Genomic DNA, 12188 nt, shown 5'->3' with positions numbered 1-12188 from the left:
CACTAAAGCCCATGAAACTTAACACATCCCTGCCCAGCTTCCCAGGGCTCCACACCCATGCTCCAGGTTCCTCTGGGAGGCAGGAGTCTTGCTTTTTTTTCCCTACTTCACCACTAACCACACTCTAATCCCATTGCTCAGGCTCCTCCCTACTCTTGAACTATGCACAGAAACAATTCAATTATAAATGTTCTTTCAGTGTGTGTGTGTGTGTGTGTGTGTGTGTGTGTGTGTGTGTAGTGTAGTGTCTGTACATGTTTATACGTGCTTGTGTGTGTGCATGTGTGTAGAGGCTATATAGGTCCTCCTCATTGGCTCTCTACCTTACTTTCTGAGTGGGGGTTACAGATGCACCCACCAAACCTGGCTTTTATATGGATGCTGGGGGTTCTGAACTCAGCTCCTCTCACTTGCACAGCAAGCCTTGCCAGTAGCCTGTGCCCAGCATTCTTTTAATCCCAGGTTCTTTCATTTAGTGCTTGGTTGTGCAAGCTTCTGCCGAAGCTATGATAGCCTAATGTCAGTCTGTACAGGCTTCGCAGTGTGAGACCCCTGCGGGGCAATGACCATTCTGCAGCAAGTGGACCTTTTGTCCTTCTAGTGTGTCCTAGCATCTTCCTGCTGAGCTTAAGTGAGCTACCCATGGCTGGATGCTGACACTGGTCACAGAGAATTGTGGACATGGTGCCATGTGGCTTTCAGATGTGTTTATACCATGTGCATTCTCCGTGATAATGGGTAATGGTCCCCACTTCTCAGGTGTTCTCACCAAAACCCTATGTAGTTTGCTTTTTTGAGAAAAATTTCATCCTAGATTGAATGGATGGTGATGTCTCGTGATTTTAACAGTACTTCTCTGCTCACCAGAGAAGTGCTTTGCTGTTTCTATTGGAATGAAGTATCCATGCTTCATTCCAATAGATCCCTTGGGGTCACCATTCTCTTTTCCAGAGGAGATGGCTCCCTGGAAGTCCTCTTACAATAATGCAAGCCCTCTGCCATGCATGCATTGACCTGTCTCAAGTTTGTCTCCCCCACACCTTGGTGTATTTTGAAAAGCAAATGCTGTCCACTATGGCTCACACCAGTTTTTAAACTTCGTTTTTGTGCGAGGCAGTTTTCTATCCCATGTAAGGCATCAACAGGCAATTGGATAACTTATAATGTCATCTAAGGTTGCTAGGTTTTATCATTTGTGTTCCTGTTTACAGCTCTCCCAACATTGATTGTATTTGTATGACTGAAGTCAACCCTCACTTCTTGTTTTTCTACACTCATAATTGGTTGTTTGTCAAAGTTTTCATTTCCTGTTTCTCTATAGAGCCACCACTGGCACAGATCAAAAGGCAGGATACACTCTACTTTGTTTCTGGACCCATGGCTGGCCCTACTCTCTGACTGAGTAGTCCTGAGCCAGCAGCAGGTTGTCTGAGTTGCTGCTGCTTTGGGGGGTGCTTTGGTACCTGACAGAGCAGACCATTGTCTCTTTGCCCTTCTCAAGAGTATCACGGCTTCTCTGTACATTTTAAAATCATTTTGTCTAGTGTTATACACTGGTATGGAGGGTAACTGTAGCTCACTCAGGGCACAAGTGGCATGGGTACCCTGATCCATGAATACAGAACAGACTTCCATGAGCAAAGACAGAGGAGGCTGTTAGGGTACAGCTTTGACATCCATGGCCTCTGTGTTTCATGTCCTGGATCCTCATTACTGGCTCTTGGATCTGTTGTCTCCCATCCTTTTCTGAAATTTACTTACACACACACACACACACACACACACACACACACACACACACTTTATAGAAGTTTGTAAAGTCCATGACGGTAACTGTGCAAAAGGAACAGTGTCAGCTGAGGGAGGCAGCTAGCACATGGGGTCCAAAGACTTACTCCCTCTCTGTCTTGACCAAACCCTAGGTGAATATCTATCCTGAACCAACTAGTTAGAATAAAGAAGCTTGCCTGGCTGAGCCTCAGCCCTGTCGTTCCTGGTCTAGGAGAGCTGGGAGAAGCAGAAAAGAGCATGCCTATGCTTTCTTAACAGTGCAGTCTTGAGCTGCATGCATCCCATGTTTTTCTAGAGTCCTTTTCTGTCTATTCCTGTGTCTATCCCCTTATCTTTCTGTCCCAGTGTCTATGCCCCTGCACAAGCTGAGAACTACTTTGCACAGTGACCCATAAAAATAGCTGTTCCTTGAAACCCTATCCTGCCACCCTCTGATGACATCAGATGTCCACACCATTCAGCTGAATAGCTACTGTCAGCTTAGACTGAGCATGCAAGGTGTAGAGCTCAAAGATAGAATTTAGCCTAAAGGCTGGAGTGGAGGGGCAAGAGATGTCTTCTCATGAGTATGATGAGCAATCCCTGGCCTACTGGATCTCACGCAGAACGGAGTCCAGTGTCTGATCCTTGCAGGCTGTGGGATCCACCTGCAGTTCTCTACACGTAAATGCCAGGCAAGTGCCTCTGCCTTGGTGGTTGGAAACTACAAGGTACAAGCAGTGCTTTGGGTGTCAAGGTGCTCAGAACTTCTTTTCCCTTCCCTATCAAATCCCCAGTGACCAGCTCACTCCTGACTATCCTGGGGACTGGGAGGCCTACCTAACCATAAAAGATGATTTAGAGCCTGATAGGAAATGAGAAGGGCATGCGGGGCTGTGCTTGACTTAAGATAACAGGGCAAGTCCTTTGCAGATAGAGGTGACCCTGGACTGGGTTCAGATGCCTCTGCAGGGGAAGTGAGCCTTGGGAGGCCTCACTGGAAGAACAGACACACAGTTGGGACAATTTCAGGCCTCTTGTGCAATGAAGAGCCTCCAGGAAGTGATTGTCTCCTGGGGATTGGGACACTGGAGCTCAAGGTGGGGAGCTGGGTTCTTGCCTTATAAGAGCAGGGCGCCTCTGCAAAGCTATGGGGAAGACTGAGAGCTGAGCAATTACCATGGCCCCGGGACCTGCTGCCCTATTCATCTTGATGCTGTTCATCAAGGGCTTGATCACTCATGCTGTTGACACTTGCCCAGGTGAGATGGACTCTAAGTCCCTAGAAGCAAGGTAACTACCCATCATTGCCCACTTAGTGTCCCCACACCCACCTCTTCTGACAAGCTCCTGTCAGCTCAGTGTCACCCTCTAAAGACAGACTCTGAGTGACCAGCACCAGGTCGGGGGAGATTTCATGGACTCGTGACTGTTGACCCTGAAGCCTGGAGTCTAACCTTGGGAGCTTCACAGATGAAGATAACACCGATGTTTCCCACCTTCTTGGGGAGTTTAGAGAGAAATACTAGGAGCCCGTAAACTGGTGGCTGACAGACTCCCTTGGTAACTTTGGTAAAAATATACCCCATAGTTCTATATAATACATATGGGCAAGGATTTGGGCTAGGAAATATCATTGATCGGCTCTGTCCACTCTGGGGATATTGCTCCTAAGCACAGGACAGCTGTCCTAGGTGGTGACATGATTAGATAAGGGACTCAGACAGCAAGGCACAGCACACCCCAGGGGAAAGAGCCAGCAGGGAAACTGGACTGGAAAAGCCTACGAGGCTTCAACCCTACACATAGAACTACAGGCAACTGAGGGAAGATGGGAGCAGGAGAGGTGGTCCTCCCACTGAGGAGCATCAATTAGTCATTCAGTTATGTTCAGGAATATATATGTATATAAATATACATACATGTATACAATAATAATTAGAGACAAAATAGACCATGACTTTGAAGAACAGGAAAGGGAGAGGTATGTAGGAGGTTTTGGAGGGAGGAAAGGGGTAGGAGAAATGGAGGAAAGGGGTGGGAGAAATGTAATTATAATCACAAAATGAAAGAAGTTTGGCAAGAAGCACAGCAAACCCACCCTATAATGATATCTCAAGAGTTTTGCAAGGGTGCGCACTTTGTAAGCCCACAATTTAAAAAAATTTTTAAAATGTAGCAACTTCTGTTAGGTTCCAGCTGTGCCTTGAGGCATGCACTTCCCCTCCCCAGAAGACCTCTTGTAGCCCAGTCATTCCATGGTCAACCATCAAGATCCAGAGAAAATGTTACATTGAAAGAATTTCTTAGCAAGGTTGATTATTGTTTTTCAGAAACAGTAGCCATTTAAAAGCTCTTTCCAAATGCTAGAACCACAGCAAGACTTGAGTTTTCTTAAGTGGTTCTCAAATTGAGCCCCTGTGGCACCTCTCTTCCTTAAGAAACCGTGCTTTTAAATGTGTGTGGATGTTTTGCCTATATGTATGTCTGTGTACCACTTGAATGCCTGGTGTCTGTAGAGGACAGACAATCCTCTGGAACTGGAATTACAGACAGTTGTGTGGTGCCATGTGGTTGTTGGGAACCAAACCTGGTACCTCTGCAAGAACAGTGCTCTTAACCACGGAGCCATCTCTCCCAAGCTCCACTTGGGGCTGAGGAGACAGAGTCACAGAGGCCCTAGGTGATCTGTCAAAGGACTGCAGCTCTGGTAACTGGAGGGCTCATTCTTGAACAGGCTTCCCCCATCCACCAGGCAGGATTCCATCATACATTCCCCTCTCACCTGCCCAGCTTCCCAGGGCAAGTACAGACCTCATCTCCACCAAGGGAAGACCTCTGGAGGAGACTGGTGATTCTGGCTACAACCATTTCATTTATTCATGCCTGACATGGCTGAGCTTGCAGTTGCCCTCAGGACAGGTGGTCTAAGATGATAATGCTGCTTGATGCTTGTGTTCTGCAGAAGTGAAGGTCCTGGATCTGGAGGGCTCCAACAAGCTCACCATCCTTCGAGGCTGCCCTGGACTGCCTGGGGCCCAGGGGCCCAAGGGAGAAGCAGGTGCCAAAGGAGATAGAGGTGTGTGCTGGGGAAGAGGGTCCTGAGTCTGTCTTTTGAACTTGGATGACCACCTTAGGTCCTCCCTTACTCTAGATCTGGCACTGGGTACCTTGGCACAATGGTCAGTGACAGAAGCTAGGTTCAAGCAGTCTGAATAGATCCAGGAAGGCTTCTCTGGACCATCTTAGGTGCTCCAGGCTGTGAAGCCCTGCCTTCTGGTCCGCTACCAATGTTTGCTCCACTTAGCCACTAGAAGACATCTAGGCAATAGACACAGCCTTGCCTGAAAGCTGGGCTGTCACTTTCTTCTCCACCTGCCTCAGGTGGAGAAACAAAGTCTCAAAGGCTCCTGCCTGCCTCCTGAGAAAGTGAGGCAGCCTCCATCTAGGATTTGCTTCAGAATATGGTCATTAGAGCCCTGAATCACAACCTTAGCCCTTGTGGGGACCTTGGGCACACTTGTTCTTCCAAACTGAGAGACAGTGGTGGTACCTGTGTTTCCTGAGTCAGCTTTGGATATGCACTGAGGTTCAGCAGCAGAGCTGCCTGGGTGAGCCCCATGTCTGAAGGTACCCCAGGCAGAAACTGGAGATCTGGTGGGGACAGGAAAAACCTGGACAACTCTATGATACCACTAGAAGATGCCAGGCTTAAAGCTGATATGGGTGGCCCCAAGCCAAGACCCACTGGCCTGCTTACCTCTGTGGTCCCGCTAGGGGAGATTTCTGTTCCCAGAGCCTTGCTGAAAGACATTCGGGAAGAGGTTATGCCATGGCCAGGATGGGACAGCCGAAACTGAGGGGGATTGCTGACCTCTTGCTTTGGACTGCACTTCCTTATGACTAAGCTATTACCAGTGTGCATTGCTGATTTGACCCGAAGTGGGAACTAGCATGCTCAGGTTCTCTGTAGGGTCAATGTCCCTGCAGTGGAGTTGCTCCTCCTGACCCTCATGTCCAGCTGCAGAGGATGAACACATCCACTCTGTCCTTGGGCACACCTGATGATGGAAGCCTGGCACCCTCAAGCTGCTTCAGAAACCAGCAGCGCTGTGCTGGGCACCAGTGTGGTTCCTGTGATTAGAATCTTCAAGGGGGGGCTTGTGACGTCCTTACAGCCTCCATTGAGGCAGGAGGCTCCTTCGTTGGGTTTCTATTGCTCTAATAGAACCTCATGACTGAAAGCAACTTGGGAAGGAAAGAGTTGTTTTCCTCCCTCAGCTTGAAGTCTGTCTTCCAGGGAAGTGGGGGCAGGAACTTAAGACAGGGACCTGGAGGCAGCAGGTGATGCAGAGGCCATGAAGAAATGCTGCTTACTGGCTTTCCCCTCAAAGCTTTCTCAGCCTGTCTTCTTGGCTCCCAGGACTACCAACCCAGGGGTGGTACCACCCACAGTGACGTAGGCCCACCACATAAATTGCTAATCAAGAATATTTCCCATAGGCTTGCCTGCAGGCCAACCTGGAAGGGGCATTTTCTCAGTGGATGTTCTCTCTTTCCAAATAACTCTAGCCTGTGTCAAAGCGACAGCACAGAGTCTTTGGGTATGATGCAGCTCAGCTTTCTACTGGTCACTCTGTGAGAGAGGCCTGCCATCTCCTTGTGGAGACCTAGTAGTACAGCATCTCTGAAGGCATGCTCTCTTTCTCTGTCTCCCCTGTGAAGTTGCAGTGGCCCAGGCCTTGTTGAACAAGGAACAAACGAGAGCTTACTGAGATCCCACCCAAGGCCCCAATGCTCAGCCCACCCCTGTACCCTCCCCAGCATGGGTTAGGCTACGCCACTCTCTGTGTCCCCCACAATGAGCCAACATGACAGGGTCAGGAGTTTGCTGCCTAGGCAAAGACTGTTCATGGGGATGATGGTGGATGCTTTGTTCAGAAAGTGTTTTTGGATTTACAGGAGAGAACGGCCTCCCTGGACACCCTGGGAAGGCAGGACCAATGGGCCCCAAAGGTAACAACCCAGCAGACAGTCAAGGTGTGCTAAATAGGCAGCTCAATCTGTCCACAAAGACATGGGGATTGGAGAAAGAGATGGGGAAGGACTGCCCTACCCCAGGCCTCAGTGTCCCTGCCCTGCCAGCAGCAGGGGTTGCCTGCCCTCACTCCTGCTGACTTCCAGCTCCCCAACTGACGCCAAGCAGCAGCTGCCCTGGGTGACTAGGCCCCATTTGGTGGGTCTCCTGATTGATCATATACTCTGGGCACTAGCATCTTGTTCCCTGTTTCCCAGGAGACCAAGGAGAAAGGGGAGTATGTGGAGAGAAAGGTGAGTCCATGTGCTGTGTCTTGGGGGTATCCATAGCTCTGTGTAGAGAGAGGTCTGTCATTCTCAGCCCTCAGTCTGAAGTCCTGTTGGCAATGGGTCGAGTAGGTGGCAGTGACCAGGATATTTAAACCCTGAGAGCTCACATTCTAGCACCTACTTGTGGTCTGGCTGGGCAATTTGCAAAACTGATTTGAATTCTTTTCTAATTGGTGTTTATTTAAATTTTTTTTAAAAAAATATTAACCTCTAAGACACAATCTCACTTTTTTTTGTTTGTTTTAAGCAATTGAGGGTGATCTACCTGAGTTCTGAGTGCCATGGACACCCCTCACCCACAAGGCCACCTGGGTAGATGCTCTGCCAGAGCGTAGTCCAAGCATACTGGAAGTACAGAGGGGGTTATCCATTCTCATTGGTGCACAATTCCTCAACAAGGGTGCTGTCAGAGACAGCACTTATCACAGCTGTGGAGGAAAAGTCAGGCAGCTGGACCATGTATCCCAAGAGGAGGGTCTAGGCGAGCCCTGGAATTATCCAGCTCATGTATTTTTGGGGCTGTAGGGGTCAATGGGGATGAACCTAATGACCACACACTAGGACCAGTCTCTTCTCTCCCTCTACAGGAGACGCCGGGTCATTTCAGTCATGTGCGACAGGTGACCACATCACCTACCCTGTCCTCATGCAGATATTCTCTGTCCCTGCTTCCCCTTCTGGAACCCTGCTGTGTGACTTTGGGCTTGTGGCCTACCTTCTCTGAGCATACCTGGGTTCCAGTCCCACCTTCATTCCCTGCTTCCATCCACAGGACCTCGGGCCTGCAAGGAATTGCTCACCCGGGGCCATTTTCTTACTGGCTGGTATACCATCTACCTACCAGATTGCAGGCCCCTGACTGTGCTGTGTGACATGGATACTGATGGCGGAGGCTGGACTGTGAGTATTGGGCTAGCCCTCAGGCACAGAACTGTGAGAACCCAGGTTCCATGGCCAACAGAAAAGGAGATATGTGGGAATCTCTGTGCCTTTGTACCTCAGAGGGGGCCCTTCCTTCTTTGAAGACAGAGAATCAGAAATGCTGGCAGGTGACCTGTGCAGGAGAGCCTGAAGGGGAGGACGAGATGCGGCCAGCACACTCCAGTTCCTGCTGTGTGGCTTGGGATACGTTGCCTACTCTCTTAGTTGCCAATTACTTCATTGTATGGGGTCTGCTATGGCATGCTTATGGCGCTAGGTCCCCAGTGTTCTGGGAATCATGGATTTGTGCTCTGGTGTGAGGCTTGGTGTCTCACGCTGTAGGAAGCTTGCCCGCCTTCTTGACTTCTGTGTACACCTCACTGTCCCAGGTCTTCCAGAGGAGGCTCGACGGTTCTGTGGACTTCTTTCGGGACTGGGCCTCCTACAAGCAGGGCTTCGGCAGTCAGCTGGGGGAGTTCTGGCTGGGGAATGAAAACATCCACGCCTTAACCACCCAGGGTAGGGCAATGCCATCCAGATGGGGTAACCTGGGACCCTGAGTCCTGGACATGGGGCAGAATATTCCCAGGTGCACACAGTGCTTAACAATGGCACCACAGGGCATGAGATCCCTGCTGTGACCTTGCAGAGGTTAAAGGTCAGAGAATAAGCAGTCCCTCTTGCAGGACACTGACATCTCAGAACCCAACAAAAAAGGTGTGGAGGTAGTCTTAGGACGTCCCTTCTCTTCTCTGGCTGTTAACTCACCCAGAACACTTGCCTCTGGGTCCTACAGAAGTCCCCCTTGCTTCTACTAGCCACAGAGAGTAGGCCCCCAAAGCCCTTCTTGCCTCACTGTGGTACAGAACACTAGCTCATGTGATCCAGTGAAAACCACATAGCCTTTGTCTCTTATTTGCTGCCAGGACACCTTATTGTGTCTGCTCCAGTGCATCCAATTTTTGGAAAAAGTAAAAAATCCCTTGCACACCCAGATTCAGGCTTCTGCATTTGAGGGCATGCCTCAAATGAATGAAACATGCCGTGTCATGCCAAGGGAGCGCTGCCAGCGGGTTTTCAGGTACTGCCTGTAGAACAGACGGGAGGGTGCCTAGAAATAGTGGCCACCCCTGTGACCAAAAGATGTTAGTACCTACCCAGGTGAATTCTCCAGAGCTGCCCATTGTTAAAGTTCAAAAGCAGAGATTTAACATGCCCCCCATCCCACCCCCGCACCCCCTGCAGGAACCAGTGAGTTGCGAGTGGATCTTGAAGACTTTGAAGGCAAGCATGCCTTTGCCAAGTACAGCTCCTTCCAGATTCAGGGAGAGGCTGAGAAATACAAGCTCATCCTGGGAAACTTTGTTGGAGGTAGTGCTGGTAAGCAGCTTGGGGAGGGGCCTTGAGCTGGGTCTGTGGCTCTGAGCCTAGGGTTGCCATCTGCAAAAGGATAATACCTGCATCTTTATGCTAGATGAGGACCATAGATACAGTCTGTTATCACTCCCAAGACTGCCCAATAGCCCAGAACTGAGGGCCCACGCCCAGCTCCACTGTACAGTGAGTGGGGACCACCTGACAGAGTCAGAAGGAAATGGTCATCTCTTCCTTGGTGCTAATGCTGTTTCCCCATAGATAGAGCACCCTTGGGACACTGAGTTAGCCAGACCCTTTACTGTGGCCCAAAGGTGAGGTGGGACATCATGGTGGAAGCTTGTGATTGAGATAGAATGAAACCTCTCATTTTAGGGTCAGCAGGAAGCAAAGAAAGAGACTGAGAGGGACTGCCCCTCAAAGGCACGTCTCTAGTGATCAGGCCCTGCCTTCCCAGTGTCACTTTCTCCCAATGGGCTACTAAGAATTGATCAGTGACTAATCTGTGGATGGTCTCAGCTCTCTTAATCCGATCACCTGAACTTCCAAACACTGTTTGCACCGGGGTTGAGCCTTCAACACACAAAGCTTTTGGGGGACAGCTCATCTCAGAACCATAGCAGCCCTCTTTTCAGAAGGACTCTGTCCCTGCAGCTAAGGAAGTGCATCCTACAAAGTATGTGCCTGGGTACAATGGAGTGGAGAGATTCCCAGTGTGTCTCAGGGAGCCGTGAGGCATGGCCACACTTACTTAACTGCTGAACCCACAGATAAGTGGGGAAGGCCACTCTCTCAGGAGCTTTGAAGGTGACAGCTCTGAAATTTGGGCACCAACTTTGCAGCATCTCACCTGGGACTTTTAGGGAAAGAAGGCAAGCAGGGTACACTGATCTGTTCTGCAGGCGGAAAAGCTGAGGGCATCAGAAGTTTTGTGCGAGCTGCATGCCCAGGGTGAACCCTGGAGGCATGCAGCCATGTGGTACCTACTGAGAGACGGCCAGGGCAAGAGGGACCTTAAGAGAAGTCCTAGAGAGAGATGTAGGCTACAGCGGGGAGAGAGTTGGTTCCAAAGGTGCTGATCAGAGCATCGCGGAGGGAACAGGTAGTGTGCTTGGGGAGAGATGACAATGACCACAGGGACTTGCTGGATCAGGAGGAGGGGGTCATATCTGGCATTATACTCTTTTCCAAGGCTTGCACAGATGGGTCCCTCACCTGGACCTCAACTGATGAATTCTCCAGCTGAGGATAGGCAAGTCTAGTGGGCATCTAACATCTACATGACACATGTTCTTTCTGAACAGGTGACTCCCTGACTTCCCAAAACAACCAATTCTTCTCTACCAAAGACCAAGACAATGACCAGAGTTCTTCCAATTGTGCACTGAGATTCCATGGAGCCTGGTGGTACTCTGATTGTCACGGTTCCAACCTGAATGGCCTCTACCTTAGGGGTCCCCATAAAAGCTATGCAAACGGTGTCAATTGGAAAACATGGGGAGGGTACAACTATAGCTACAAGGTTTCTGAGATGAAGGTTCGCCTCACCTAGCTCCTCACACAGGGAAGGAAGGAGTGCGCCCACCTTGACCTGCTTTGCCCATTACATGGCTGTCCATACAGCCATGACCCCCAGGACAGCTTTCCTCACATACCCACATTTTTATTGCAAAGGAATAATTGCATTTCCAAAAGCTGTTTGTTCTCTGACAAACATATGTCTGTGGGTTTTCTGGGTTACTTTTGAGTATTTGGTCTCATCTGTATCATCTGACAGAACTGTCTATGACCTTGACAGTCAGGAAGGGTGGGAAAGCCCATTTATAAAAGTGGGAAAAAATGACCAATGCCTGCTTCCCTCGAGCCATCGGCCTCTGAACCTCATAATAGACCTGTTCCCATCCCAGGCCCACATTCCCTTGTAGTTCACTCACAGCAATCTACATGGCCATTACAATGTTGCCTGAGGGCTAGGAAATGTTCATAAGAGGTTGGGAACACGCAAGATCCTTATGCTTGCTATGTAGCATAGCATACATAGCCAGTGACTTCCCATGGATAGTAGATGTAGGGAGCACTGAGCACAGGCCCAGCAGCTCCTGAGGGGAAGATGAAGAGCCCCCTTCCCTCACCCAGAACATATCTCAACCCCAGAACTTCAATTCTATCTGACAGAAGTGAGTGGGGGTTCCTGGGGGCAAGGAGAGATACTTCTCACAGACTAGGACTAGTTTCTCCCTAGGAGTCAGGGGGTCTGGACAGGAGGAAAAGAGAGGTGGATATCCCCTATTCAAACTAGACCATCTCATCAGGAAATAAGGCCCCAGGAGGATGGACCTCCTCTACACACTCATGTTTACCCCCCCACACACACCTCTGTTTCAACTGACACCCATATATTTAGTGACTTAAAACAACAGGACCTGTTACTCACAATCCCCAAGATAATACTTGTAAATATCCAGCTGGCCAAAGTGAAGACAATAGTGTGCTTCCCTCCTGATGCCTAGCCTGGAGGCATCCCACCCCATCCCCAGCTTCCTGGGCACCCTGACTTCTCTGGAGGAGGTTCCTTTGTCCAGCTTCCAAGCCAGCAGTAGCCCAGATTGATAAACTGCTGTCCACCACCTGGAGTTAGATATGGTCTGCTTGGAAATGCCTCACAGATCCCAGGCAGTCACATAGCCAAGTTGATCCTTGGAAACTGATACAGGTTCTGGGCATCAGGCAAGAAATCTTTAGCAGACGGCATATTA

The 12188-nt window shown here is 49.7% G+C and overlaps 1 protein-coding gene across 1 annotated transcript; it reads left to right on the top strand.

The window, feature by feature from the left end:
* Positions 1–2915: 2915 nt before the first annotated feature.
* On the top strand, positions 2916–11146 carry LOC127222670 (ficolin-2). The gene is made up of 9 exons (XM_051184964.1): positions 2916–3032; positions 4736–4849; positions 6733–6786; positions 7066–7101; positions 7725–7757; positions 7910–8037; positions 8448–8577; positions 9304–9438; positions 10737–11146. The coding sequence occupies exons 1-9, from the start codon at positions 2951–2953 to the stop codon at positions 10982–10984; spliced, it is 960 nt and encodes a 319-aa protein (XP_051040921.1). The 5' UTR covers positions 2916–2950; the 3' UTR covers positions 10985–11146.
* Positions 11147–12188: the final 1042 nt, after the last annotated feature.

The sequence above is a fragment of the Phodopus roborovskii genome, unplaced genomic scaffold (assembly GCF_943737965.1).
Source record: "Phodopus roborovskii unplaced genomic scaffold, PHOROB, whole genome shotgun sequence".
Taxonomy (NCBI): Eukaryota; Metazoa; Chordata; class Mammalia; order Rodentia; family Cricetidae; genus Phodopus; species Phodopus roborovskii.
Note: the sequence above shows the minus strand (reverse complement) of the source record. Positions and strands in the feature narration are given on the sequence as shown.